This window comes from Pseudopipra pipra, chromosome 1 (assembly GCF_036250125.1).
Source record: "Pseudopipra pipra isolate bDixPip1 chromosome 1, bDixPip1.hap1, whole genome shotgun sequence".
In the NCBI taxonomy this organism is placed as follows: domain Eukaryota; kingdom Metazoa; phylum Chordata; class Aves; order Passeriformes; family Pipridae; genus Pseudopipra; species Pseudopipra pipra.
The window spans coordinates 148,828,497-148,856,395 of record NC_087549.1 but is presented as its reverse complement, the minus strand read 5'-3'; the positions used below and the strand labels follow the sequence as shown (position 1 = coordinate 148,856,395).

Sequence of the window (27,899 nt, the reverse complement as noted above, 5' to 3'; positions counted from 1 at the left end):
GGGGCCAGCCCTGGATCATGGGGGTGAAGGAGCACCCTTAGAAAACACGAGTATGAGAGTGTGGGACCTGGACATGTTGTGAATGGTGTGGAATAAGGGGTGTAATGTGCTGGTTTGGGCTGGAATAATTTTCTTCACAGTGGCTAGTGGCTATATTTTCGATTTGTGTTGGACGCAGGGTTCATAATATAGAGATATCTGTTTCAGGGAATGGGAATCCATTTTGGGATGGGTTGCCCCAGGGAGGTGGTGGGGTCACCGTCCCTGGAGGTGTTGAAGGAAAGACTGGAAGTGGCACTGAATGCCATGGTGTGGTTGACACGGTGTTGTTGGGACATAGGTTGGGCTCGATGGTCTTGTCCAACCTAATGGATCCGGTGATTTTGAGTACACCGCCAAGCCCCGAACTACGGCTCTGCTGACCGACACACACACGGCCCGGAGCGGCCTCCTACTGACCGACACACACACGGCCCGGAGCGGCCTCCTGCTGACCGACACACACACGGCCCGGAGCGGCCTCCTACTGACCGACACACACACGGCCCGGAGCCGGCGGCCTCCCGTCCGCGTCCCGAGCCCGCGGGCGCTGCCCTGACCCGACATGGCGGCCCGAGCGCCGGCGCAGGCGCGGGGGGCGGCGCTGCCGGGCGGCCGCTCGGGGCCCGCCCGCATGGAGCCCGAGCCGGGGGAGCCGGGGGAGCCGGCGGCCGCCTGGATGCAGGCGTAGGGCCCGCACTGCCGGCTCCCCAGCATGGCGAGCTGCCTGCCGCCCTGCGTGATAGACGGCGGCACCGGGTGAGTGCGGGGAAGGCACCGGCTGCCACCGTGCTGGGAGGGTGGGTGTCTCCGCGCCGCGCCCCTCCGCCGCCTCCCGCTGCCGCCGAGGGCTCGTCGCTCGGGGCCGGGCTCCCGCCGTGTGTCCCGGTGCCCTCTCGACTTGTCGCCTCTGTGGCCGAGGGTTTCCTTTCCCTTCCTTCCCCTTTCCTTCTCCTCCCCGCTGCCCTCCTCCTCCTGCTGCCCTTCCTCTCCTCCGGAGCTGGGAGCGGGGCAGCCCCGCCGTGTGCCTCGGGGGATGGTGTGTTTCCGTGTGCCCTTTTCTCCTCTGGGGTCCAGTTGTTGTGTGCGTCCTCTGGCTTTTAACTAGTGCGCGGTTAAAACGCTAACATTGGGGACGGCTCATTTAAAACAGAGAGAGGGGACACGCGTTCGCTTTGCCGGGGAGCCACGAACCAGCGCTGAGAGTGGTCCAGAGGCAGGTGAGCTGTGCTCGCTGGGCTGTGGTGTGTCCGTGCACAGCACCTCGACCGCAGGGACCTTGCCAGATTGCACCTGGCTTGTGCATCTTCGTGAGCCTCTCCAGGTGTTGCCTCCGGTGAGATGGGAGCTGGTTGCCTCACGCCTGGTGTTCCTGGTCATTAGGTCGTCTCTTCGCCTTTGTCAGATCAGTGTGAGAATTATTCTGCACTTGCCCAAACCACAAGTTTTTTGTAACTCACATCTATGAGGACAAAAACGAAACCTGAATTGCAGAGGCTGTGCTTGGAAGGCGTTTCAGGAATGGGTCTTTCTTACCTGTCTGTGGCTAGAGAAAATCCATTCATCATCCAATGGACCAGTCCTGCTGTGTCTTAGGAGTGGGAGGTGTCAGAGGGAGCTGTAATGAAGGTAATACTAAATCTCTGGTGTGCTTCTGCTAACATCTTGCCTTTGGCCCAACAGTTACAGACAGGTCTGAGAAGGGGAGGAGATGAAACAACTGTCCATAAGTAACTATTCATCCAGTAGTTTTACTTGTCAGGCTTGTTGTGACTAATTGCATTAAATTAGTCTAATAATAGACCTTTCCTCTACAGGGAATTTGCAACACTATTTTAATTTCTTCAATACTTGGAAAGTTATCTTTAGAATTTCCTGAACTGAACAATCTTTAAAAAACCAAACCCAAAACCAATCCAACCAAATAAAGAAACTCCAATCCCTAGATAACTGCGGGAAGCACTTTCTGGTGTTGTGGTGTCACATTGCCTTCCCCTGGAAAAGTGTGTCCCATTTTGAAATATCTCTATTAAACTGTCACAAAAGTTTTAGAAGTCTCTTGACCTGTTTCTGTTTATACCTTAGCTTACCAGAAATCAGCTCTGTCCCCTCAGTGGGGAATACTGGAGTCCACAGCTGGAAATTTTAGGAGGGGAATAGAGACCAGGTTCCATCTCATGTAATTCTGCCTGTGCATCAAATACTGCTTGATAGTTTCCCAGCTTCCTTCTATTTATTTGCTGAAGCTATTGTAAATATCTGTTTTTATAGAACTATTTGTGTTACAAGATCCTTACTTGACAGTTTTGGAGAGAAATGGGAGGTCTAGGTGGATCCTTTAAAAAGGATACAGTATAAACTATAAAATCCAGAAAATGCATTAAATGCAGTGTCTGTCTTTTGCAGGAGATGCCTTTATCTCTCAGTTTATGGAGTAATTCCAGTGTTACACTGGTAGTAGATATTGCTGACCAACAGCTGTACAAAATAAATAAGGGTAGGAAATGGCTTATTGTCTCCTTTCAGATAAATATTAATTGAAGTAGAATTTCTAAAGTCTATTCAGTGCTTACATGGGTAAAACTGATAGAGTTTGTGTGTACAGTTTTGTTTCAGGAAGGGTTTCAGTAGTTCCCAAATGGTGAACATTTTGAATTTCAGTGCCTCTGATAGATCTTAATTCATAGGAGACAACATGATGTCTCTGCTGGTGGGACTTCTGCTTGACTTTGCTGTAGGGCACTCAAATGTGGAAGACTTTCCAGCAAAGAGATTATTGAATGTGAAATAAGTTATCTTGCACAATTCAGGAAGAAATAAGACACTGAACAAAAGCAGCCAGAACAAGTAGCTTGACTCATTGATGCTCTGGAATTTTCCTCTGTGTGGGCTGAAAACCTTCTTATTGTTAGAATGAATCTACTTTGGGTTACAAGCTTCAAACAATTCATTCAAATTATTCATGAAAGGGCTTTGAGATTAAAAACTTGGAAGAGCACAGCAGAAATGAAAAGGTATATACAGACATGCACTGTGGAATATTGTGCATATAAAATGCACTTTTCTACTTACATTTCTGGTACTCAATGAAGTGCTTTGTCCAGGCACTAATCCCTTTTTTTTTTCATGTAAGGGGTTTTAAGAAATTTGTTAAAGGACACTTTTTTTCACTGTTGTTTTGTGCATAAGGAGCCTGGCTTAATTTACTGTTATGTGCAGCCACAGGCCTCAGGCCTGGCAAATCCTGGAATTTCTCAAAAACAGGAAGAACAGGTGTATAGAAAATAGGTACAGACCTTCAGTGAGAAACATATTGTCATAGCAGGACAGGATAACATTCCTTTAATGTATTGGATAGATGACTTAAGTTTTGTTGTCATAAGCTGATCGCTCTTTATTCACAAATTTTGCAGACAGTGATAATAATTTGCTGTAATCTTTTCCATTAGTATCTGCAAATTACTTGTACTGCAATTTTGATGCACTACGTCTTCATTTTCTCTGCATGATGTTTTCCTCGTGATTAGTTTACACATTGCTACCACTCCTTTTGTGAGAAGGGCATGCTATTTTTAGTTTCTTAGGACTACCAGACCTTTGGGAGTTGCTGTTTTCAGTAGCTTTAAACTTCATAAACTACTTTTATTAATTGGCATTTAGCTGTGGGACATCAGAACACTAGTAGGTGGATGTGCAAAACAAAGATGTCTTAAAATACCTGTCTTCTCTTCAAGTCTCTGTATTTGCAGATGCTGAGGAGTACTTCTAGTTTGGGTGTATTTTATTGAAGTGACTCCATTTTTCTTGTAGTAAAGAAAAATTACTTTTTCAAAGTCTTACTGATCAGCTTGGAGGTAAATACTTGATTTCTGGGAGAAGTGAGCTGGACTGGTCTTGAAGCTTAAGGTGTTTTCTGATGTTGTTGCTGAGCTATTAAAGATATCTGGAACCTCAGAACCTAATGAGTTGCTTCAGCCATGTATTACCTCTGCTCTTCACACGTGAGACTTGTGAACAGACATTATTGTAATTGCTGTTCTGGGTCTAAGGAGCCTGAGATAATTAATTGTTGTTTATAATCACAGGCTTCAGTCCTGTAAAATGCTAGACTCCCTCAAAAAACCCCATGGCTCTAATGTACTTTTTATTCTTACAGTGACTGCTGATGCTCTTGGGTAAACTGTGCAGACAATTTTGTCTGTTTGATATTTTCTCCTTCATCCCTTCTTTGTTCCCATCCCTTCATCACATTCTCCTTCATTTCAAGCGTGCCTTTCCAGATCTTTATAAAGATCTTGTGTTGCAAGTTTCTCAGTCATATTTGTAATAATGATAATAGAGTCTGTTATGGCACTGTGGCACTACAGATGTTCTGACAGTAATCACTTGGTTATGCAGCCTCTTAGCTGTCAGAAAAAGTGTTCTCTCTAGAGAGGTGATTATTTGTGTGTTTACAGGGCTCTCTTAAAGCTTTTCGCTGTTTTTAATCACACCAAATCTATCTTTTCAGAGATTTTTTTTTGGTGTGTGTGTGGATATAATACATTGTTTTAAAGATCTGGGCCAAAAAGCAGTAGAAAGTGAGGAAATGCTAAAATATTCATCTCTGGGATTGGGTCTTTTGCACACTTGTCCAGAGAAAAAATGGATGTCTTTTGTTTTCAGATGGATAAAGCAACTGTATGAGTTTGTGATTTTGAATACCTAGATTATGTTGATCTCATGCCTTAGTAAGAATTTTCCAAAAGATATCTCCACTCTCTAAAGTGGTTAAGGGTGCAGCATCTGCTTCCAAGTTCAGTCCATTTGTAGATCTTTGCAATCATTTCTTGATGTAAGTTTTTCCATTTTTCCATAGTGGGACCTCAGAAGGGAACAGGGTTAGACCAATCCTCATGCAAAAGCAGGTAGAACTGACTTGTGTGGGAACTCGTCACCTTGGAAAAATAGTACGGGGGAGACCATGCTGGTTTTAGAAACTGTTTCCACAATATATAATTTCCAGTGATTTTTAAAAAACTAGTAGTCCTCCAAATCCCTTTGCATGGAATAGCCTTTGTCTATGGGATCAGTTTTCTGCTCATTTTTAATGCAGTCTCCAGTATCCTATATTTTGGGCAGCTTCCAGTAGGTTCCTGTCTCACCAGCAATAAATCTGCTAGTTTTAATGAAATTAAGTTGGAATACTGATTATCTACACATTCCCTACAGCTGTCTCTGTAATTTACAGATCACAAGATGTTGCATTACCATTAGTCTACTAGGCTGTAGCCCAGGAGAAAGAAAACTGTATTTTAGATCTTTAAATATTCGTTGGAGAAGGGACTGCAGACCAGGCAACCTTTCTAACTGTTTAAGTCCAGAGCCTTTCTGGTCAGTGAATATTTAAATATCTTGTATGAAAGGGAATAATTTCTGTAGGAGGTCCTGGAAGTGGGTCACCCAAACACTTTAATGTACTCCTGGGTAGGGCTGTGAGAGGTGGAATGTGTTTGGGTCCTGCTGGGCAGAACAGGAGTCTGAGACTGAGTCTTCCATGTCCTGAGTGAACAGGCTGCTGGATAAGAGCAGCATGACTGTATAATCTGTTTTCCTTCTCCTCCTCAGTGGTTTTGGGAGAAATTTCAGTTTCTCTTCCATTTGGCTTTGTCAAAACACCTGAAATATGGCCTGTGTCTTGTTTGATCCTAAATAGGGGGTTTTTTTAACAGATTTTCCCCCACACTTCTTTACTTCACCATTGAGCTGAGAATTTATTCTCATAGTTCTAGTATTGGTCCTTTGTGGACTAATGGCATGCAAAAGAAATCTTTCTAGATGCTATCTTCTGTGAGATGAGTTCTTTTAAGAGAACTGTTTTGCACTGAGAAATAAACTTATGTTGTTGTTTTGTCACTAGGTGAATTAACCCTGGTTAAAAATCATTCTGTAAAATACTGAACTATAGGGGTTTGGTAACTTTACAAGTTACTCTAATAGGGGGATCCAATCCCTACTTGAGAAGGAAGGTAAAGCTGCTACAGACTGGTAGCCCAAATTGACTTTTAGAGGGTGTTTTTTAATACTATGAGTGAGGGTGAGTTTAGCATGTGTGTTGAGGGGGAAAAGGTGGCAAACTGAACTCTCCTCTTGGCCAGAGTTTAATTTAAGAAATGACTTCTGGTTAGATTGCAGGGACCTTTTAATTTGTACGTGCATACAGTTATGTAAAAATGGTATAAAAAATATATATTCAAATTTACATGCTTGTATGTGCATGTATATGTATATATTGTCTTTGGGTTTTTGTCACTGGTGCTTGAAGGGCTGTTCTTATGAGGTTTCTGCCTAATTGCCATTTCTAGGCCTTGGAACTAGGTCTTTTGAATCAGAAAATGGTTTCCTTGGTTTTTACTGTGTGCATTTAGTCAAAATTCATTTCTGAGATAGAAGCAAAGAGGATGTATCCTGTAATGGGTCTTAAATCCCATGTAACTCCTGTTGTTGCCTGTTATGTTTTAACAATATTCCCTAGGTAGGCCTCATTCTAAAATGTGAAGAATCTATGCAATAATAATCATAAAAAGAATTCTTAGTACTAATGGCCTTCGTTACAAATCAGTCTAATTTAACGTCCTGATTATGTTTTTCTGAGAGCCACAGAAAGTATGTGTAAGCACTTTGGATTGGACTGAAAGCATATGTCTATAATGATGATTAAAAACCCAACAAACCCTTGCCCCCAGATTGCAGTCCTTGTCTTTTTAGCCTTGGGGAGAATGGCTTTTTAACTATTATTTGGAAGTCTATTGAAACTATAGCTTTGAAGAGATGTTGAAAATATAATATTTTAATTCCAAGGTCGGTGCTAAATCAGTTTTAATTCTTTTATCTAAGCAAACTGACTCTTAATGAGTGTTTTTATACCAAATGCTCTATAAAAGGTAACCTACTGTTCAAGCTGCTAATGAAGAAGCAAACCTAGGGGTTTGGCTAATACTGTTTGCAAATATTGAGAGTAGGATGTAGACAAAGACCTTAAATTCACATTTGGACCTAGGTTGGGATTGGTCTCATTTAAGAATGTCACGGCTTTAGGTTTTCGTGGTAAAAATGAATGTGAACAATGTTAATTCCCTCAAATCATGCTGCTATTGTACTTCTGTTTCAATCTAATGACAATATTCAAAAGACATCAGTCTCTGCAGGCATTCAATTGATTTAGTTGGTTTTTTTACTTTTTTTTAAACTATTTCCAATGTGTGTTTTTTTGGTTGTTGTTGCTTTGTTTGTTGTTGGGGTTTTTTCTCTCTTCAGCCCTCCCCCACCCTCCCCTTCCCCTAGGAAGTTTTTCATAGTCTGGGATGTTAATTATTTCTAGTTGCTGAAGTCCTGGAGTAGTTGCAGCAACTCTCACCATGTAGAGATTTTTACGTTTTTCTTTCCTTTTCTTCTTCCCTCTTTTTTTTTTTTCCTCTTGATCCTTTACTTGTTAAAATAGATATTATATGTATATTGAAAGAGATGATCAAAGCTTCATACCATCTGCTGCCCATTTCTAAAGCATTTCATCAGTGCAGGCTTTGCTGTAGTATTTGTCTTTTATCACACACAGATACTATACCTGGGACGAAGTGAGTGGTTTGTGCAAGGCATGAAAGGGAATTTTGTTGGGATTGTAACGAGAGTTTTCAATTGTGGTTTGTACTTGAGATGTGCTATTTATTTTTTTTTCTCTGTTTGAGAATATTAAACAAATATGTAAAGTCTGCCATCTTTGGTCATGGTAGCTGTCTGAAAGGTAAGATCTGCGCTGCCCTGTTTGTACCAAGGGTTGGAATGTGGCTTGGCAGTCCTTTGTCATAGCTGGTCTCCAACAAGATGGAGAAAGTAAGAGCTGAGTTTTCAGATTTGATAATTCAGAAAAAAAACACTACCAAAATTTGTAAGCTGAAGGTGTCTGAAAAATAAATAACACCTAAAACATTTACCACTTCTGAGTTTTCTTCTCAGCAGGATGATACTTGAAAGCATAAAAAAAATGTTGACATGGCATGTGATTGTTTGGCCTTCACTTCAAGAAATGGAGTGAATTGAAAGTATTTTTTCCTTTATTTGTTTGCATTTAAGTGCATCTAATGACCTTGTGATAATTTTGTTTTCCCTAGGTATACAAAACTTGGCTATGCAGGAAATACAGAACCTCAGTTCATCATCCCATCATGTGAGTAATTTTTTGTCCCTCCAAATGCTAATATACAATGCTGTCACTGAGCACTTCCAGAATTAAATGACGTGCTTCCAGCTCCCAACTCAGCCTTTGTAGTCCCTTGTCCATCTGGGAAGTGACATTCATTGAGTTGGCATCTCTGGCTGGAGTGTAGCTAAACAGAACTCCTTGTTTGCAGTTAGCCAGGAGTGTTGCTCGTTAAACCAGCTCCTGGTTGCTATGACAAAGATGAAGAGAACTCCAGTCCAATTTCCTTTTTATCTCCATTATTTTTCTGCCAGGACTCTTGAGTAGACAGAATGCAATTTACCTCCTGTCTACCTGACACCATGGTTACAGCCCGGATAATCTGGGGAAGGCTTCCAATCAAATTAAGTACTAAAGTGCAGGTGGTGTCTGCTTTATTTACATTGTCTGGGACTGTAGACAGTGTAATATTCAAAAAAGTTGTTGCTATTAGAAAATGTTCTTTTCTGTGTGTGTGTTTACCAGTTAAAATGTTCTTGCATATTTAACATGCTTTTGTTGAACAGATTTACTCTTTAAAATTTTTTTTAAATGTTAAAATTGTTTAAAATGTTATATATCTTTCTGGTGTTCTTGATTTTAATTGTCATCTTAATAGTTTCTCTGACATGCTGTATATATTTATAAATCATAGCACTATGTATTTACATCTATAATAGCATCTGTTATCTCAGTTTATGTTAAACACTGCCTTTTAGTTTTTGTAAACTTTTTCAATTAACTATTTATTAATGGATCAAGACTGCATTGTAGGTACTCATGATAGGAAGTATAAAAATAAGGAAATAAAGGTAATTGGGGACTGAAGAGGTGGAGGGGACATGTGTTCTTTACTAGGTATAGCTGCAGTACTGCTTATAGTCTCACTATTTCAAGTATTGTAAAAAATGCAAACCTAAACCACTGGTAAAGATTTAAATGTCTTATGTTAAAGAAGTAGGATAGCAGGAGTTTCCTGGGAATTTGTTATAAATCTTCCTTTGTACAACTGTAAACCTGCTGGGGTGTAAATGATTTTACAGAAGAGTTGTTTGCCTGTGAGTAATTTTTGGTGCTAATAGTATTTGGTGTGTTTGTGGATGATGCCAGTCTACTCTGCATTTTCTGCTGGATCTTATTTAGATCCTGATTATGACCTATTAAAAGAAAATTGTATATAAATAAGGTTATGTTTTACCAGTACTTGATTCCATTTTTATTTTTAGCTTGCCCCAGATTTGATTTTTGCTGTCTCATCTTCTTGCCTACAGCAGCCATCATCTGATAATTTCAGTGATAGTTCCAGCCTGCTAATGGGAAGCATAAGTGTCTCCAAAGATTTCTCTGTAGCACTGCAAATTGAGTTCTCCCCTCCCTCTTTCCTCTTTCTCACCAACCAAGATAATGACTCCAGTACTTATTTTTGAAGTACACAATTTATTTTTTTCTTCTCCTGTGCTCTTCCTCTTTATTCTAAAGTTGAAACTCAGAAAATCATGTTGCTTACTGGAGTGCTGCACTTGTACAGGTTTGGTGACAGCTGTAGTCTCTAACAGAATACATTTGTAATATTATCTCTTAGTTATTATTTGCATTATTTAGAGATGGGGAACCAGAATCCTGTGAGATGCAGTGAGAATGAACTCAGCTATACTGGCTTGTCAGTAGATCACTTACATAATTTCTACTTTTTATATCCCAATTTTTATTTCAGGAAAATAATCCTTAAGTAAATAAACATTCATCATTTGGTATTTAGCTGTTTTAATTTTGTTTTTATGTGGCTTTTGGGTTTATTTTAAGGTATTGCAATCCGAGAGTCGGCCAAAGTAGGGGACCAGGCTCAGAGGAGGGTAATGAAAGGTGTTGATGATCTGGACTTTTTCATAGGAGATGAAGCCATAGATAAACCTACCTATGCTACAAAGGTGAGCATTCAGAGTTCTTAGAAAGTCTATCCCAAGTTTCACATTTTTATTATAAAATGTTCTAGGACTTCTGGATAGCCATTCGAAACACACATTTGCTTTTTTGTAAAGTGTTTTTGTTACTTTTTAAAAACTGCATGATGGGGTTCGTTGGCTTTACCCTTTTTTAAATGTCTGTTTTACTAGTGCTGTTCTGTGGGGTTAGTGCTTGTGTAAATATCCATTGATACAGTGCAGCTGTTCAGTTTTCAAAATTATGAGCTATTAAAATAACCATATACACTGAATATTTAAATTCTTGCTAAAAGTGTATCCTCTTACCATGGCATATGAATTGGGAAATATCTTGGATACTTTTGCTTCAGGGAGTATCACAATTGTTTTGTGAAGGGCTGTCTTCAATGCAGCTTTTCTGTGAATCATATTTTCCATGCCCTAGTAAAGGACTTCTTGTACTTACAAAGTGTTACTGGCTTATGAATTATGTGGAAAAAAATCATATTTTATACATCCTTCTGTGTTACTTAAATGTCAACTGTCTTCTTAACATTGAACAAAATGTAAACATCATCCCTGCCAGAATTTTTGTTAAAAAATACATAGCCTATATGGTCTTTATTTCTTTTTATAGTTTGGAAGGCATACTGGAGCCAAGTATGATTCTCAACTTTACAAATTATGAAATTTATACAAAAAGAGATTAAAACACAGTTCTGCAACAGACTAATAGCAGTATTAGGAATAGAGTCTGGACTCTGGCTGCTAGTCCTGCAAGGTAGAATTGTACTTTGAAGTACCTGGGAGCAGGAGATAACTTCGAATCATGCCTCTAAATGAAAGTCAGAATGGAGGGTTTGATAAGATAACAGTGAGATGAGGTGTTTTCATTGCTTCAGAAGATGTAAGGGTTTGGGGACGTAGCCTGTTCCTGGGTTTGTTTATCCTTGTATGATCCAGTGCTGACACATTTTCTTGCTGCAGTGGCCTATACGACATGGTATTGTTGAAGATTGGGACCTCATGGAGAGGTTCATGGAGCAGGTCATTTTTAAATACCTTCGAGCTGAGCCTGAGGATCACTATTTTTTAATGGTGAGTTAGTGAGACCTGGTAAGAAAATATTTTTGTAAGAGGAAGACTAATTTTCCAAGCACGAGTAGCTCTGTTGGAGGATGTTTCTCTCTGTGTCTTTCATTTCTTCAGCAATGAGAGTGGGGTGGGAGGAGAAAAGTAATCTTTAAAGCTGCATTGTAACTATATTCTGTTAATTTATTGATGCAGGCTGCTGCAGGTCAGCTACTGCTTTTTAAAAGCTTCAAACAGTTTAAATTCCATTTGAAATTTTCTATTTTGAGTGCACTGAGAATTTTAAGTTTGATTACCATACCAGGCTAATCAATGAAGAACTCTATTGAGATACTTTTTCAAAACTCTTTGTTTTTGCAGACAGAGCCTCCACTGAACACACCAGAAAACAGAGAGTATCTTGCAGAAATCATGTTTGAGTCATTTAACATCCCAGGACTTTACATTGCTGTTCAGGTGAACAAAGTGAATGTGTACTTCTGAAGTACAGTGTAGCTGCAGAACGGATAGTCATCTGTATGCACATGTCTAATATGTTTGAAACAGTACTTTCTGAGACTGTAAATTAGCACACTCTGCACTCTGTCTGCTTCTAATTATAAACTCTCTCTGCTGCAGGCAGTGTTGGCCTTGGCTGCCTCCTGGACGTCACGGCAGGTTGGGGAACGTACGTTGACTGGAATTGTCATCGACAGTGGTGATGGAGTGACCCATGTCATCCCTGTGGTAGGTAGCAGGATGCAGTTTGAAACTAGTGGTGGTTTATTTACTATAGATTTAAATAGGAAGTGTCAAGTGAAACCGTATTTTTAAATTTTTAGTGTTTTGGGTTTTTCTTCTTGAAAAAGTATGTATTTTATTATGTGAGCTTCATTATGTAATTGTTTAGTTTGCAGACTATAGGAAGGTCACCATAAGGAACCATCAGGCCACCTTTTAAAGTCTATTTCTGTGTAAAACCGGGTCTAGTGTAAATGTGATGCCTCAGTTCTGTTTAATATCAATGATTATCATGGTTTTGGGTCTTCTGCATGCCACCATCCAGAAATGTCCTAACTTTCTGGATGTCCTGCATTTTGATTGTTTGCTATAGCTGGTAATGCATACTTTTTGTATGATTTTATTTTGTTGTCTCCACATTTTGTTGCTTTATTGTGTTTTGTTGTTTCTGCTTGTATGGAAACAACTACAGACTTTTATAAATACCTGTTCATGTACATGGTCCATCTCTTCAGTTTAATTACGTGAGGATGTTAAAAATACAGAACTGCCTGTGCATAGTGACATCTGTTCTGTTTATGTCATTTTGTGTATTTTTGAAGCATGTAATGTGCTTGAATGATCAGGTTTCATTTCAGAAATGAAAATTTGATTCCCTTTAGCTTCATCTTACATTTTGGTATTAACCTCGTCTGCTCAGTGTTTTTGTCATGTGGGCAGTGAACAAACAGCATTTACTGTATGAAACTCTGAAAACTGTAAGAAAAGCAAGGGAAGAAATAATGTGGCTCAGCAGCAGCAGTGTTTTCAGTAAATGCATCCCCAAAAAATTCAGCAAATAGATTTTTTATTTTTATTGTCCTTATTGTTAGATACTACTTCATTTGATTTTTTTCCTGTCTGAGCAATTTAATACATTTTGTACTTTTTTCTATTGATTTTTCACTCTCAAGCAGGATACAAGTGGTCTATTTATATTACATTTGCTTTTCAGATGACTCCTTAAAGGAATCTGATCTCACTCTGATGTGTGCAAGACTTTGGCTATTTGTATCTATTAGATAATATCTGTTTATATATGATAATCAAGGTCTTCTAAATGAAAATAATACCCACTTTGCAGTGGAGTGCACATTTTTATAGTAATTTTACAGTTTCAAGATTTTAGTTTTAATTAAAAGGTATTATAAAAATGAATGTTAATTATTGATACACAATAGTTTTTTCCCTTATATATTTTTTTTCTTCTCCTTCTACATAGGCAGAAGGCTATGTAATTGGAAGTTGCATCAAACATATTCCTATTGCAGGTAGAGATATTACTTACTTTATTCAACAGCTCCTAAGGGAAAGGGAGGTAGGAATTCCTCCTGAACAATCTCTGGAGACAGCGAAAGCCATAAAGGTACACCCATTTTTATCTCTTAGTAAATACATACATAAATCTCTGTGAGCTAATTTTTTTGCTCTTAAAAGTTGCCAGTGGCTCTCTTAAAAATGCAAATGTAGACAGTGTATTGTAATTACACCAACTTCTGGTGGTTTATCAAATCAAATGTGGGGGAAAGAGAAAGAGGAAGTAAATATTCATGCTAGACTGTTTGCAGTGAATATGTTCCATGGATTAAATCAGCATTTTAAAGTTCAGATTTGCTTAAAACCTGTTTTTGGAATTTAATTTAAAAAAAAAAAAGTAATGTAGGGCGATTGTGTGGGTCTGATCTTGCAGTGAAAGCTTGCCCTTGAACTTCTTTATTGTCACAGACCTACTGTCAGTGATGTTTTTCTTTTGAGGGAGACTAATCTAGCTGAGTCAGCCTTATGGAAACATGGGCCACATACCTTGGCTTGTGGGGTTGAGTCTGCAGTAGCCACTGGGGTGAGAAAGTCTCTTGAACAGCCCCATCTGTAAAAATGCTCACATAGTTTTGTTTTCTGATTCTGACACATTAATTCACCGATGTAATGTTTGTTTTGGCTATTTTTAATGCGTGGCATTTTCTTTAACAGGAAAAATACTGTTACATTTGCCCTGACATAGTGAAAGAATTTGCCAAGTACGACGGAGATTCTCGAAAGTGGATCAAACAATACACTGGCATCAATGCAATCAACAAAACCAAGTTTGTTATAGATGTGGGTTATGAAAGGTTCCTCGGACCTGAAATTTTCTTCCATCCAGAGGTAAGAATAAGAACTAGCAATGTGAAGTTACAGAAATTCCAGTGACTGAGAGAAGGGAGGGAGAGGGCAGTGCCATCATTCCCGGTCCGTCATTCCCAGTGCCGTCATTCCCGGTGCCTGTGCGCCATCCCGTGGCAGGGAGGTGCCAGTGAGTCTGACTGCAAGCCAGGTGCAGTCTCAGGTAACATCAGCACAGATAAACGTGAGCACAGCAGAGAGTTATTTTTCTAATGTCCCATGTAACATTGAAAACATCTTGTTCTGTTTTTTTAAAGGCAATCTGAAGTTGAGAAGAAATTGTTTGAATTTACAGTTTTGATAGAATATTTTCCTCTTTCTTTCAGCATTGTTTTAAAGCAGTCTGCCTTTATACTGAGTATTTGATTATGTTGCCAATCTCTTTGGGCACTACTCTGCATGACAGCATTGCAGGGATAATACTCTAATTATTTGATGCAGACTTTTGATGCTGAGTCAATTTATAAAGCATGATAAATTTGTTCTTGAGAGAAGTCCATTGAAATATCTGCTGTTGTGGTCATAGGTCATGTACATTTCTGGGAAACATTACAGTACCTTGTCTGTCTGATTTTTGGTAGTTTAGTTTAAGTGAGCTTCAGGATATTGTGAAGGGGAAAGAATCAAGTTTCAGTACATTACAGCATAGCAGAGAAGGTCCTGTCTGTTCCTACACACTTCATTGAGTTTATTGCAGGCACTCATAGTCTGTAATACTATTAAATCCTGTTATTAAAATCCATATTAACACTGGTTTCCCTTTGTCTACCCTCTTCATCTCAGAAGATTGTTAAAAAACCTCTTTCAGACACCTCTTGTCTAAATTCCAGCCTTAATCTGTTGTGGTCAGTTTGTAGCCATCTGATCTTCTGCCAGTATGCAAGTATTAAATCTCTGGGCTAAATAGTTTTTCCTCCCTGCTGTTTATCCATGTGATCTTATAGAGGCATTGGATCCCATGTCAGACATCATTTTAAGAGCTCCTCTTTCCATAGTCTCTACAAAGACTATTGGGAATGGGATAAAGGACTAATTTCCATTTTCTTCATTTCCTGATAGTTTCTTGATTCTGTATTAAAAAAAACTCCAAACCTGAACTGATTTTCTAGACAGGAAGAACACACTAGATGATATGTATTGCATCCAAGGAGAATTTCTTCTTGGGCCGATTAAGTCCTCACTTCAAAGGGTATCAGATTAGCTAGGTAAGAGCTGCCTTTGGTAAAGCTGTCTTGTATTCTTTTCCTATTTTCAGTTTACAGAATTTCTTCTGAAGTCTTTAATGCTCTTGAAGTTAGGCCTTGGGGTTTGTAGTTATCCAGATTATTTCGCTACTTTTTAAATTAGGTATATTACTTGCTGTTCTCCAGCCATATGGTATTGGCTAGCAGACTCCAATATCACATGTCAGTTCCCTTGTCCCTGTTCAGCAAGCATGTTATACTCTGCTTTAGATGCCATAACTCTCATTTCTACTTATTCCTTTTGCCCTGCTGTTCCATCAGTATCTTTATGGAGAGCTCGGGAGCTTTCAGGCTGTAGTTCATTTAGATGAGAACTCTCTGTGTGCAACCACACTGCTGCTTTCTTCTGTTTTAATTTACATGACTTCATGTTTTAGCTTCTTCCATGATTAATTCTTACTGTGGAAATTAGCTTGCATTCTTGGGGATTTTTCCCATCATCCTTATGACTCCCGAGCTCCATGACAACTTCTTTGGCTAATTTCACTCAGTTCAATATATGTTTGATGTGTTTGACTGTTGTTACTCATCCAGTTAGATACTGGATGAGTTTAGGATGCAAGTCTCCACGTGGCTTCTACACCTATAGGAAAGTTTTTAAGGTATATAATAATATATTTAGAATATAATAATATATTTAGAATATAATAATATATTTAGAATAACATTATTATGTATTGAGAACTCATTTAATTTCTCAGGGTTTAATCTCTGAAAGGACAAAACCTTGTCTATGAACTGTTCTTTCTTTTAAAGATCACATTAATTTTAAGTGGAAAGTTGCCACTAGACTAAAAATGTTTTCTAGCATTAGCTACTCTGACTCTCTCTCTTTATAAATGCAGAAATTTACATTAGTACTGTATTGATGTTGGCATTGATGGGGCCTTCCACTCAAAACCTTAGACTGTTTATGCCTTTTTTGATATTACAGACTTTTCGTTCTTGGAAAAAAACTCTGACTTTCTGGTGAGAATTTAAATGAAATATTTTAGTAGGATTGAAAATTTTTTACAGAGAAGCATTCCAATTTGCACACCTATGTTTTTTCTCTCACTTAAAAGGAAAGGCAGGAACACACTGCACAGTAGCAGTATTTTAATATTGCAGGAGAACTCAAACTCGTTAAAAGGTCTGTAGTCCATAAATTGTAGACAGTGAATTTATGGCCAGGGAAGAGAATCTGAGTTTCTCAGCAGAACAGGGAATTTTCATTTCCTTTATACAGAAGTATATCTGTTACAATGTAGAATAAGTGGGGAGCAAGACTGATTCCTACCTGTCCCCTCTTACAAAATCTCTCCACAGTCTCATTTCTGCCTTTTTGTTTTGCCATTTTTTGGATGAAAAAAATCTAATGCCTGTTCTATTTCATTTTAGTTTGCTAATCCTGATTTCATGGAATCCATTTCGGATGTAGTTGATGAAGTTATACAGAACTGTCCCATTGATGTCCGGCGTCCATTATATAAGGTATGGTCTTTCTGCTGTAAGATGAATGTAATCTGTTATTATTATGGAAATAAAATTCAAGTTAAACAAAGTGCCACTTCCAAAGGCCAGTCGATATTTGCTGCTTTTTATTTTTGAAAGAAGAGCATCTGTAATGGCTTGATACATAGGTAAGTATTGTTCATGAGGAACTGAGGCAGAGGGATGTTATTTGTATCTGACATTTATAATGTGAATTCTTATGCATAAAGGACTTTTGCCCATTTTAAGGGTTAGGACATGATCTCACCACTCTCCTCTTCTTCCCTTACTTTATTAAGTAGTGATTTCAAATAAATTATTTTTTTTATAGTCTTGTCTTGTACCTGCCCACTGTCTGCAGTTTTAGCCAGTATTGAACCCAGTGATAAAATACATGAGACAACAATTAGGCCAGCTAAAACCTGCCCAGGTTGTAGTCTAGAGAGTATTTTCAGTCCCTGAATCTTTAAGTAAAAAGTAAGGTACTTTTGTGCATAGTCCATGGCAAGCTCTGTCTGTATTGGCAGTGCATCCTCTGCTTCCCGTTTTTCTGCTTGTGCAGCAGCAATGCCCTTTTGGAAATAATGGCATAAAGCAGCAGCATGGAGAGTTTTTCTTGCTCATGTAAAAGGGGATAGTTTTCCTCAGCAGTTAGAATGACCATTAAGTTCCAATGAAGTCATACCTCAGGATAATTTGTAACTATTAAAATTTTGCAGTCTGTTTTACTTGTCTGGTTCACATGCTCTGTAATCTAGAGTGAGACGTAGCACTACAGAGCAAATCTGTGGGGCAGGTTAAAATGTGAAGTTAAACTATTTAAGAGGCTTTTATGTGGGGTGAGTTCTGCAGTAGATGTCTTCAGTGGCTTCAAGCTCAGATATGTTGCAAAAGAGGTTAGGAAACCCTTCATGTGTGGTTGTGCTGTGTCTGCTTTTTACCTAAAAGACCAAAGCTGCCCTAGAGCAGCAGCTTCTTTGCTTGGTAGGGTGAGGTTTAATACTGAGTTCCAGAAAGTGGTGTTTATAAGTTGAGGTTAAGTTACTCTTGTATCACCATAATCAGCAGACAAATAACTTTCCCTTGGCTTGCCACTGATTGAGACTTTGTTTTTTTCATTTTCTGTTTTTCATTTTACTTAGTTAATTAAACTAACGTTGCACAATTAGCTGTTTAATGTAATGATAGATGTGAGTGATTATTAATGCTAATAGTTGCCAACTTCTTTAAGCAAGGTCACTGCAAAGGGACGAGCATCTCTGTTCTCACTGTTTAAAATAGTGTATGGATGCAGAAATAATCCACTCATACATTCTCTTAGCTTCTGGGGTTTATCAGTGTCACTTGCCCACAGGTGCTGCGTGGTGGCCAGCCAAGGCCCTGTGCTTTGGAACTGGCTTTCCATCAGATGCATTTGCATTCTTCCTCAGTGTTCCTGCAGAAAATACCTAAGAGTACACTTCTTGCAGATTTTATGCAGTATGTAGCCTTGGAATCATTGTTTCACAAGCCATCTTTTGATGTCCTGTGGTATTTCTCTTTCTGAGTTTTTATAGCCACTATCCCTGTTTCCCAGTCTGATCAACATCTCTCTTACAAGGCCAGTTATTTTACCTCATGTTGCTGTTTGGACCAGCAGAACCTTCTTAAGACTGACTTCTTCAGCCAGATTTATGACAACGTACCCTTAAGGGGAAGGAAGCACTCAGATTTGTAAATGCTCATTGGCTGAAAGGAGTGACAAAGGTCAGAGGGTCTGCAAGCAATCAGAAAGTTTTATTAGTAAGTTACACACTTGGCACGGACTTGAGTGTGTTAGTCCCTGACCTACTGTATGAGCACACAGCAGTGGGTTTTGGATAAAGGGGTAGGGTAAAAGGGAAGAGAAGAATTAAAGAGGGAGAGTTGAATTAAAGAAAGAGAAAAAGAGAGAGAAAAAAAGAGAGAAAAAGAAGTCACCAGTCCTGATTCCAGAGTCGATCCAGCTGAGGTGAGGGGATGCTGATTTTGGTTTCAGCGTTGATCCAACTGAAGGGATGTCAGTCCTGGTTTCAGCATTGATCCAGAAAAGGATCTCACTTTGGACCACTGTTTATAGGACCATCAGAGAGTGGGCTGTAGTCATAGTAGTTTTCCCTCCTGATCTCAGTTTGAGTCGGTAACTTTGAAGGTTTGGTAACAAAAATATCATTCCACTTGGGTTGTTATTCAGGCAAGAAAAATAAGTTTCCAAGGCTGTTTGTTAAAAAACAGGTGCTCCTTAGATACCTGTTAGTTCCTGGGAGCAGGCAGTGTTTCTATTAAGCTCAGGAGGGGCTTAGTCCAAGTGTAGTTTGTCGAGGCTGTGGTCTAATGAGCATTTCTCAGGTCATAGTGGGGCCTGGGGTGGCAGGGATGCACCACCACAATCCATCCCTCAACTGAAGTCAACTTCTCTGTGCCTCTACAAGATCCCATAGCCTGCAGCTGCTCGATACCAAGCACAACCATCCTTTCACACATGATGAAGCCTTTTTTAATTGTATCATGGTTGCCAACAATGCACTCTCTAGTTCCTGTGATTAAACCATCTTAATGTGACTGCTTGGAAAAAAGTGATTTATATTCTCTAAGACAGAGCTGAGAGTTTTGGATTGCTTGGAATGAGTTCCTTTCTGCCATAATAGAAGATAGGTAGGCTGTTGGGTTTGAAACCAGGGGACTTGCATTGAAATTTGAAGAAAAAAGGTAGTTCTGGTTTGTTTGTAGGGTTTTTTTTGTTTGTTATGTCTTTTTTTTTTTTTTTTTTTTTTGGTTAGCAAACTCAAATCTTCAGAAAACAGAATGAAATTCAAAGTGAGTGCTCAAATGAAATTATGCAGGAGGTAGTTTTTGGATCTTACCACATGGCTGAAATAATCTGTTGTTCTGGCTGTGTTGATTGTTCCTATGTGTTGAATTCCACTGAAAAATGACCCATCCTGCATGCAGCTAGAAATGCTGCTTTTAGAGGGCTCAATGAGGCATTGCATCACCCTTGGCATTCTTTGGGAAGAAAGGTGTACAGTTCATCTAGTTCTGGTTTTTTTGAGAATTCTGTAGCTTCCTTTTTTCTTAAAGTATTGTTCCACAACCTTTACTTATACTTTTCTCATAATTAATATAATGTAGAATACAGCTGATATCACAGAAATGCAGAGAAATTACAGGGAGAGTGCAGTAGCACGATGGGGACTGTGGTCTGCACAACAATGGGGTCCTTTCCCCAGCTTTCAAGTTCTGTGAGCACCCTACTGAACACAGTGTAACTCCTGCACACAGTGATGGATATCTGCTCTGTGCTACAGCCACAGAAGGTGCTAGTGTTGGAAATTTTCAAGATTAGTTGCTATTTAAAAATCTCTTTTCAACCTGGAAATGCTCTGAAACTTGTCCCAACGTTTGTCAGTTAGGGCACGAGTTTTGACACTTAGTGTCAAAAACCAGTCTCCTAGTGAATATAGTTATAATAACTTTAAAGATGGGCAAAGGGCTTTCAAAAGTTCTAAAAACTTCTTGGTATTCTAATAAACTCAGATTATTTTTTTTTTTGTTAGTAACAGGTTCAGAAACTGTCGCTTTTATTCCACACTCTACTTCATCTTCCCATTTCCCCATCCAGAGTGTCTCCCCAGGTTGTTCCACAGTTTAGATGAGAACAGTATTAACTGAGGTCTGTGCCTTCTCCCAGTACAAAGCATATTGAGTGTAGGGTCACTGGCTGTTCCAGCAATTGACTTCTTTCAGCTTTTCTCTGCTGTGTTTTTGGCACAAATATACAAATGAAAGAATTTAAGATAAATGACATCTGAAACCAGGTAAATTCTATCAGAAGTGTCTCTGACAAATCCTAGCCAAGCCTGCTAAAATATTCATGATTCAATTAATAGCGGATCAAGTGGTAACATCCTTGATCTCCAACTTTTAAGCCAACTTCTCAAGCTGAAAACACTGCCTAAGGTGGGGACTGTAGTGTATTGGCAAGTGTGGTGTTTTATTGTAGATGAAACATCCAGATTTTCTGTGGAAACACAGGTGCACAGGGGCAGGATTTTAACAATATTGGCTCTTTTCCTCAGAGAAGGTGACTTTTTGACTGGGTATGCAGCTGTTGTGGGCAATAGTGAACTTGAGCTTGTTCCTACAATTAAGATTTGGACTGAATTTGTGTCAGCATTCACTTAGCAAGTTAAACTGTCGGCTGCCCAGCTCATAACAGTCCGTCCTCAAAGCCTGGAGAGATCTGGGGTGCGGGAGGCTAACGGGGTGGGAAAACATCCCGCTCACATCGCTTCTGACCTGAGCTGCTGGTAAATAGAAATACTTGGTGTGAGAGCAGCTCCAGCTTTCAGCGTGGTGGGTAGGTGGCACTGTTCAACCGGGTTTGCCAATGTGTGCTCCAGCACAGTGACTTAGTGACTCAGGGCAGAGTGAGGCGGCTCTGAGGGTGAGGAAAACCTTGAGAGACTTCCAGGCCAGGGGATTCACATCATATTGGCACCGATGGCAGGACGTGGGAAAGGTATTCCCGCTGCTTCGAGTGGAAGCCCCAACTGAGTAACGTGTCAGTGAAGCCCAGGAGTACCGAGGAGAAGCCCTGTTTATTCCTGTCACAGCTGTAATTACATTTATAACATTACCCTTGCTAGGTGGTTTAACAGTAGCTCAACACATCTGCAGGATTTTCTGGTTCCTTTTGTGTCCTTATGTCCATGCTGCAGAACAGCACGACCATAAGTCATGCTGAAATCTTTTGCTGTTACTTGAACTGTTAAATAAGCATTGAAAATCATGATTTTAGGGAAAAAGAAATGGTTTCTTCATCATTAAAAGTAAGCATATGAAAAAATAGTGTTTCTCATAATACATTTACTTCTTGTTTGATATGTACAATATTTCTCCTTATACTCTCTGTATTATGCTGGCAAACCTGTTTTAACCAAATTAACAAGGTGTGTAGCTTAATTAATTCTCTTGCTAATAACGTGCTTGACTCAATTGTGAACCTTCCAGTTTTTACCCATAGTAACTTTTATTAACAGTCATATATTCCTCTCATTACATGTCTCTGGGGGACTGATCGTGTCATGTTAACTTTATTTTAGGCTGTCAGTTGTAAGGAAGTGAAACTGGGCTGTGTTGTTCTTATTTACCAGAAAAAAGCAGTGGATGCTTTTCAGTTTGGTGCTGCAAAGTCTGAAGTGTCCAGCTGAGAGTGTGCTTATACCACGGTACAGTGTGAAGATGCACAAACCAGTTTAACACCTCGTGTTTGGTAGTTCTGAGTTCTGCAGAAGCTAATTTAAGTTTTTGGAAATTTTATGTAAACTTGATTTAGCTAGAGATTTTTGTTACAGTAACTGGGCTGCTTTTGTTGAGTAACTTCATATTTTTGCAAGGCTGTGCTGTATATGCATAATACCAGAAATGGTGTCCAGAGAGAAACTCAGTATCACAGAGTTCATAAGAGAAGCAAAGGATAGGGATGAGAAGAGAGAAATTTCTTGCCAGCCCTCTGAGTTGATCTCATTGATCTTAAAGGTCTTTTCCACCCTTAATGATTCTATGATTGCTATCCACTCCCCTGGTCTCCTTCCAGAAATAGCCCACTTATATTATTTACTTCTCGTGGTTAATTTTGTGAGGTGTGTGGAAGGTCTTCATCCCTCTCTTCTGAGGGAACACATTATTTTGAAACAACTTTAATTTTCAACCAGTTAGCTGTAAAAGTAAAAATCATCTGGAGGTTCTTTCCATCAGCAGGTATGATAATTGGTGTTAGCTGAGAGATATGTGGACTGCTTAGAGCTGTTAAACCAGCCAAAGTGTGTTTGAGCAGAGTAAGATCAGAAGAAGCCTTCTCTAAAAGAATCAGCTGGAAACAGATATTTAAAGACTAATTTCCTTGATGTCTTTTTCTGGGAGGCCAGAGAATTCCCAGGCAGGCTGAAAGCCCAACCATCACTAGTAAGCTTACTCAACAGACATATTCAACGTGCTCAATTGTTAGGTTTTTTGTTAATAACTGGAATTACTCAGTTATTCTAGAGAAGATATCTGTGAGGGTGGGGGGTAGATTCTTGTCTTTTGGGGTTTAGTTTTGGTTTTTTTTTAATCTGACCATCATTTCCTGCCTACCTTCTGTCCTTTTTAAGTGGTGGGTGTGGTGCTTGAGGGGTGGGGAGTGTATGTGGATTCTGCTTTCACTGTAAGTGAGAAGTACCAGGCCTCTGACCTCTGAGAAGTTTGACCTGCCAAGTTGAGATAACTTACTAAAACCTCTATGTGAAAAGTCTTTTACTAAAGAGTTAGCACAGATTTGGTCCAGTGTTGACAAGAAGTGCATGGAGCAGGGGAACTGTGACTGTATAATTAACCATCCTGTAATGACAGTTGGTGTCACCTAATTACTTATACCCAAAACCCTGCTTGGCCTGGCTTGTCCAGATGTGTGATAGTGAGGTGACTCCTCTTTTCAACATGTGGACCCTGATGCTCCTGTTCGTCTTGGCCAGTGTATTGTTGAACTAATTTCAATGTGTAGAAGTACTTGAGTAATCATAATCTGAAGAAAGTGTAACCTTTTAGTAACTCTGGAATGATAACTAACTGGTTGGAAGGATCATCCCAATGTTACTGCTGACTGTAGTTGCATGAGTTGGTCTCAGATGTCTTTGAAAAAATATTCTCGTGTGTGTTCTGAAATCTGTTTTTAGTGGTAGCATTGTCCACTTTATGGAGTATGCTTGAAGTTTAATTTGCTTTGAATAGAATTATTGCTTTTACAGTCTTTGCCAGCTTCATTATCTCCAGGTAATATTTTCTGATGGCATCTTTTTAATTGCTATTTCATCACTCAGGTTGGTTGTTGTCTTTTTTTCCCCATTAGCAATTTTCTTTTCCCATGTGGAGTGCATGACCACTTTGAGGCAGGGGAAGAGATGTTCTTGTGTATGGGAGGAGCATGGGGAGTCTCCCTCCTAATTTAATTGTAGGGCCAACTGTGATTTCTGGCTCCTGCTTATGCCCATGGCTCCTTTTCTCTTCTCTGTCTTCCCCTTTCTTTTTGGAAATGTTTCAGTAACGTTACGGGGACGTGTGGTTTTATTTTAAGCACACCTGTCTTGTTATGCATTCTTTTATACTGTGAGAATCTGAAACTGTGAAGAAATGAGTTTTTCCTACTGTAATGTGTTTTTATGATGTGCAGGGATTTTTTTCATGAATAAACAAACAGCTTTCTTCTTACTTTACAAGATACAAACAAGATTTTCCTTGTTATCTGTTGCTTAAACTCCAAGCACTTACTTCTGCACTGTGAGTGCTTATTATGTCTGTCTTTGACTCTTCAGATCCTTGTGCAGGCTGAAAACAGTGGGTCAGAGATGCTTTCATTACATGCACAGTCTTGGTCTGCAGTGTCAAAAACTATTACTGAGAGAGAATCCTTTGACCTGTGTATGATGAACTCCTAATCTGAATTCCTTGTGGACGTGTGTCTAAGGCATATGAGTGGTTTTAGTAAGTGCTAATTGGCACTTGGGGTTGCAGTTGCAGCACTGTACAGGGGCACATGTGCAGTTTTGTCACAAAGAGTTCATTTTTTCTAATTATGAATTGCATTTTTACTGCCACCAGTGATATCTTCTGGGTTCCTGTTTCAAATCCTCCACCTGTGAAATTACTTCTGCGTTAGTCTATGATGCTGCAATGTTACCAGAATTGGGGATGGGATATTCTAAAACCCCTGTTTAGAATCCAAGTACAAGTCCAGGCTAAGAGACTTTTGGTTCTGCTCTGAAAATTAAGTAATACCAGGCAGGCAAGGAGAAAGGCGTGGTACTTTTCTCTGTGCTGCAGTCCTCTCTGGAGGTGTGGTGCCTTTTTGAAGAATCATTGACCTTGCTGGTTGCTATGTTTGGAAGTTTAATTTTTAAAATAAAAAAAAAAAAAGGTCAACAAAATTGAGTTCTAAGGTGGTATGACAAGGCTTGAGACTTATTTGGTGTCAGGGCTAAAACTGCTTATTATGAGCGTGCCTGGGAAACTTCGTGATGTAGTGTCTTATTTCTGCTGCTCTGTACATGTGGGGTACTAGCTCACTGTTGTAATGGAGTCATCTTTTGTAATAACACATTCTCCATAAGTGTATTTAAAGGAGAAAAAAGAAAGTAGGGGACCACGAAGCTCCTTTGAATTGGATGAAGCTTAAGGTGTTCGTGTACCTTGTCAGCTTCGTAATTATGTTAATACCCAAATAGTCACCTCTGCAGTGTTGGCTGTTGGAAAACCTGCTTGAAGCTGGATTTACAGCACGTGTCTTTAATTTCTGCACAGAATGTGGTTCTCTCAGGAGGATCCACGATGTTCAGGGACTTTGGACGACGACTGCAAAGGGATTTGAAGAGAGTGGTGGATGCGAGATTGCGGCTTAGCGAGGAACTCAGTGGTGGTCGGATAAAGGTACGTAGAGCGTTTCAATAATTGCATGAGTAGTGAAGGAAATCAAGGGTCAAAATTTGCACCTCACTAGTGAAAATACACTTGTAAAATCAATAGTATATGTTTATGTGTTAAATGTATTGGTAGCTTTGCAGTGTATGACATGTCTTTACAAGTCTTAAAGTTACTGTGAGCAGTTCTGCTTTCCCTTCTAGGAGATGTGGGACCTTAGCAGTAGGCTAGAGGGATTTAACTTTTGTGTCCTTCATCATAGTTATCAGGAAGAGTTTTACGACATGGTCATCTAGAGAACATGTCAGACTGAGTAATAAATGTGAGTTAGTTATTTGAATGGAGGGTTGAAGGTGTCTGGGTCTGACCATGTTAAGTTTGTAAGGATCTTCCCAGAAATTGTAAACCAACTAAATATGAACTGTTTTTCTTAGCCCAAACCAGTGGAAGTACAAGTGATAACACATCACATGCAGCGTTATGCAGTTTGGTTTGGTGGTTCCATGCTGGCTTCAACAGTAAGTCTTTTTATCAAAATTCTTCTTAATTTTTAAATTTTTATGGCATGTTGAATTCTGGGTATATTTGATCTGAGTACTAAGTTTTAAAACTTTTCATTGTGACAGCCTAAACTGTGTCACATTCTGGAATCCTTAACCCAAGTTTTATCTCAGTAAAATTTGTACAGGGCAAGTGGGAGTTTTACTTGCGTAAAGATTTTGTGATTTGACATAGTTCTGAAGTAGTTTTTATATGATAGTTGTAATATAGTCCTTTTATTCTTAAAGTTAGCACTAGAGATAGTTAGCTCTTCAGGAATATAGGATCCAAATCAGTGGTCTTAAGTGCAAGGGAGAAGCAAATACAGGAAAATGGGAGCAATTCCCGTCTCCAAAATGGGATTTCTCATTGTTGTGTTTAAAAGCAGTTTCTGACCAGACAAACTTTTCTTAATTAATTGTATTCATATCCTAATGTTTCTCATTTTATTATATTTCAAAAATGTAATTACCATGTCATAAAGCTGCAATTTACAGAAATGTTAAAACATTATTTTTATTTGTTGTTTTTTTCCACTTGGTATGTTCTTATGCTTTTGAGGGGATTTGTTTTATATTTTCATAGCCGGAGTTTTTCCAAGTATGTCACACCAAGAAAGACTATGAAGAGTATGGCCCTAGTATTTGTCGTCATAATCCTGTTTTTGGAGTCATGTCATAGTGCTCATCCAATGGAAATAAGATCTCTGATATTTGGTGGGGGAGAAACTCATGCAGTGCAGAGGAAGGCAGCAGACACTGTAAATACTGAAGCAAGATGTGATTAACTCTTGGAAGCATTTGGATCACCATCGTGCACTAAAGCACAACTTACAGCCCCAAGTCATTTCAGTACGAGCCATTTCTCTGCTGACTACTCAGAGCCTTTCCTTCTTTCTTCCTAAATGTGAGGTAATTGAAAATAGGTAAGTCTTGGTTTAGGAGGTTGTGCAAATACTACTGAAACTGAATCTAGAAGAATAAGGCAGTGTCTTACTGCTTGTGGAAAGATTTAAACCTTTCCCACTTGTGCCCTGAGTTTGCAATCAAATCTTTAGCAATGGAGCACTAAATACCACATTGCCTTTAGGGGAGTTGGAATGGTACCTACCCCAATGGAATAGATTGCAGGATTGGGACAGTACTTTGTAAATGTAGGTTTTCATATAATTTTGTATTTTATGATATTGTTAGGGTGAATTGATGACTAGTTCTAAGCACGAACAGCTATCAATGTCATGGAGTGATGTTACACATTTCCAGGTGTGAGGCATGTATTGGAGTTGTGCTGGTATTTTTTTTGGGGGGGGGGGGGGAAAGCCATGTATGATAGAAATTGACCTGTTCATGTTTGGATGACACCAAGTGGTTTACAGTATTGTATGAAGTTTATAATAGCCACTGTTACTTTGTTTTGAATTTTCTGAAACTGTTTTATAGGAGATGATGTTTTGTTTTGATGTTGGTGAATGGTGGATGACACACGGGCCTTGCACCAGTGAAATAAAAGCTGTTAACATGTTTATGAATGTTTGTGGTAGTCCTGATTTATGTACTCCCCTGCTTCATCTCACGAGGTCAGCTTTGCATTTATATGTCAGACTATGTGGAATCACAGTAACACTGAATTTGAAGGGGCCTCTGAAGATTTCTAGTCCAGACTCTTGCTCAGTGCAGGGCTCACTTCAAAGTCACCTCTGGTTGCTCAGGGCCGGTATAGAGTCCGTGGATGGAGATTCCTGAACATCTGGGCAACTTGTTCCAGGGCTTAACTACCCTGTTATGGATGCATGTTCTTCTCTTATGGACACAATGTTAAATCTAATAGAGTAGGAAATCCTACCTATTCTGTCTGTGCCGATATTTTATCTGATCTCTGTCAGCAGAGCTTTTGGACAGTTTGTGTAGCCAAATAAGAATTTTATAAAACAAATCTACTTGGTTTTAGCTGGCATGGAGGAATTGAGACCAAGCAATTATC

General features: G+C 39.3%; 1 protein-coding gene across 2 annotated transcripts; it reads left to right on the top strand.

Moving 5' to 3' along the window:
• The first annotated feature begins 641 nt into the window (after positions 1-641).
• ACTR3B (actin related protein 3B) lies at positions 642-27,447 on the top strand. Of its 2 annotated transcripts, none has more exons than XM_064638438.1 (12): positions 642-798; positions 8,187-8,242; positions 10,058-10,182; positions 11,164-11,274; positions 11,629-11,724; positions 11,887-11,994; positions 13,250-13,393; positions 13,999-14,172; positions 16,815-16,907; positions 25,263-25,388; positions 25,814-25,897; positions 26,505-27,447. In XM_064638438.1, the coding sequence occupies exons 1-12, from the start codon at positions 755-757 to the stop codon at positions 26,598-26,600; spliced, it is 1,257 nt and encodes a 418-aa protein (XP_064494508.1). In that variant the 5' UTR covers positions 642-754; the 3' UTR covers positions 26,601-27,447. The 2 variants fall into 2 exon arrangements, with proteins under 2 accessions (XP_064494508.1, XP_064494517.1); XM_064638447.1 differs by having other exon boundaries at positions 25,814-25,896; positions 26,508-27,231.
• Positions 27,448-27,899: the final 452 nt, after the last annotated feature.

Excerpts from the sequence above, each read along its gene's own strand:
- ACTR3B (XM_064638447.1), top strand. The coding sequence starts at position 755 with ATGGCGAGCTGCCTGCCGCCCTGCGTGATAGACGGCGGCACCGG. Across the intron at positions 11,725-11,886 it reads GACTTTACATTGCTGTTCAG|GCAGTGTTGGCCTTGGCTGC; the intron begins GTGAACAAAGTG and ends TCTCTGCTGCAG. Across the intron at positions 14,173-16,814 it reads AAATTTTCTTCCATCCAGAG|TTTGCTAATCCTGATTTCAT; the intron begins GTAAGAATAAGA and ends ATTTCATTTTAG.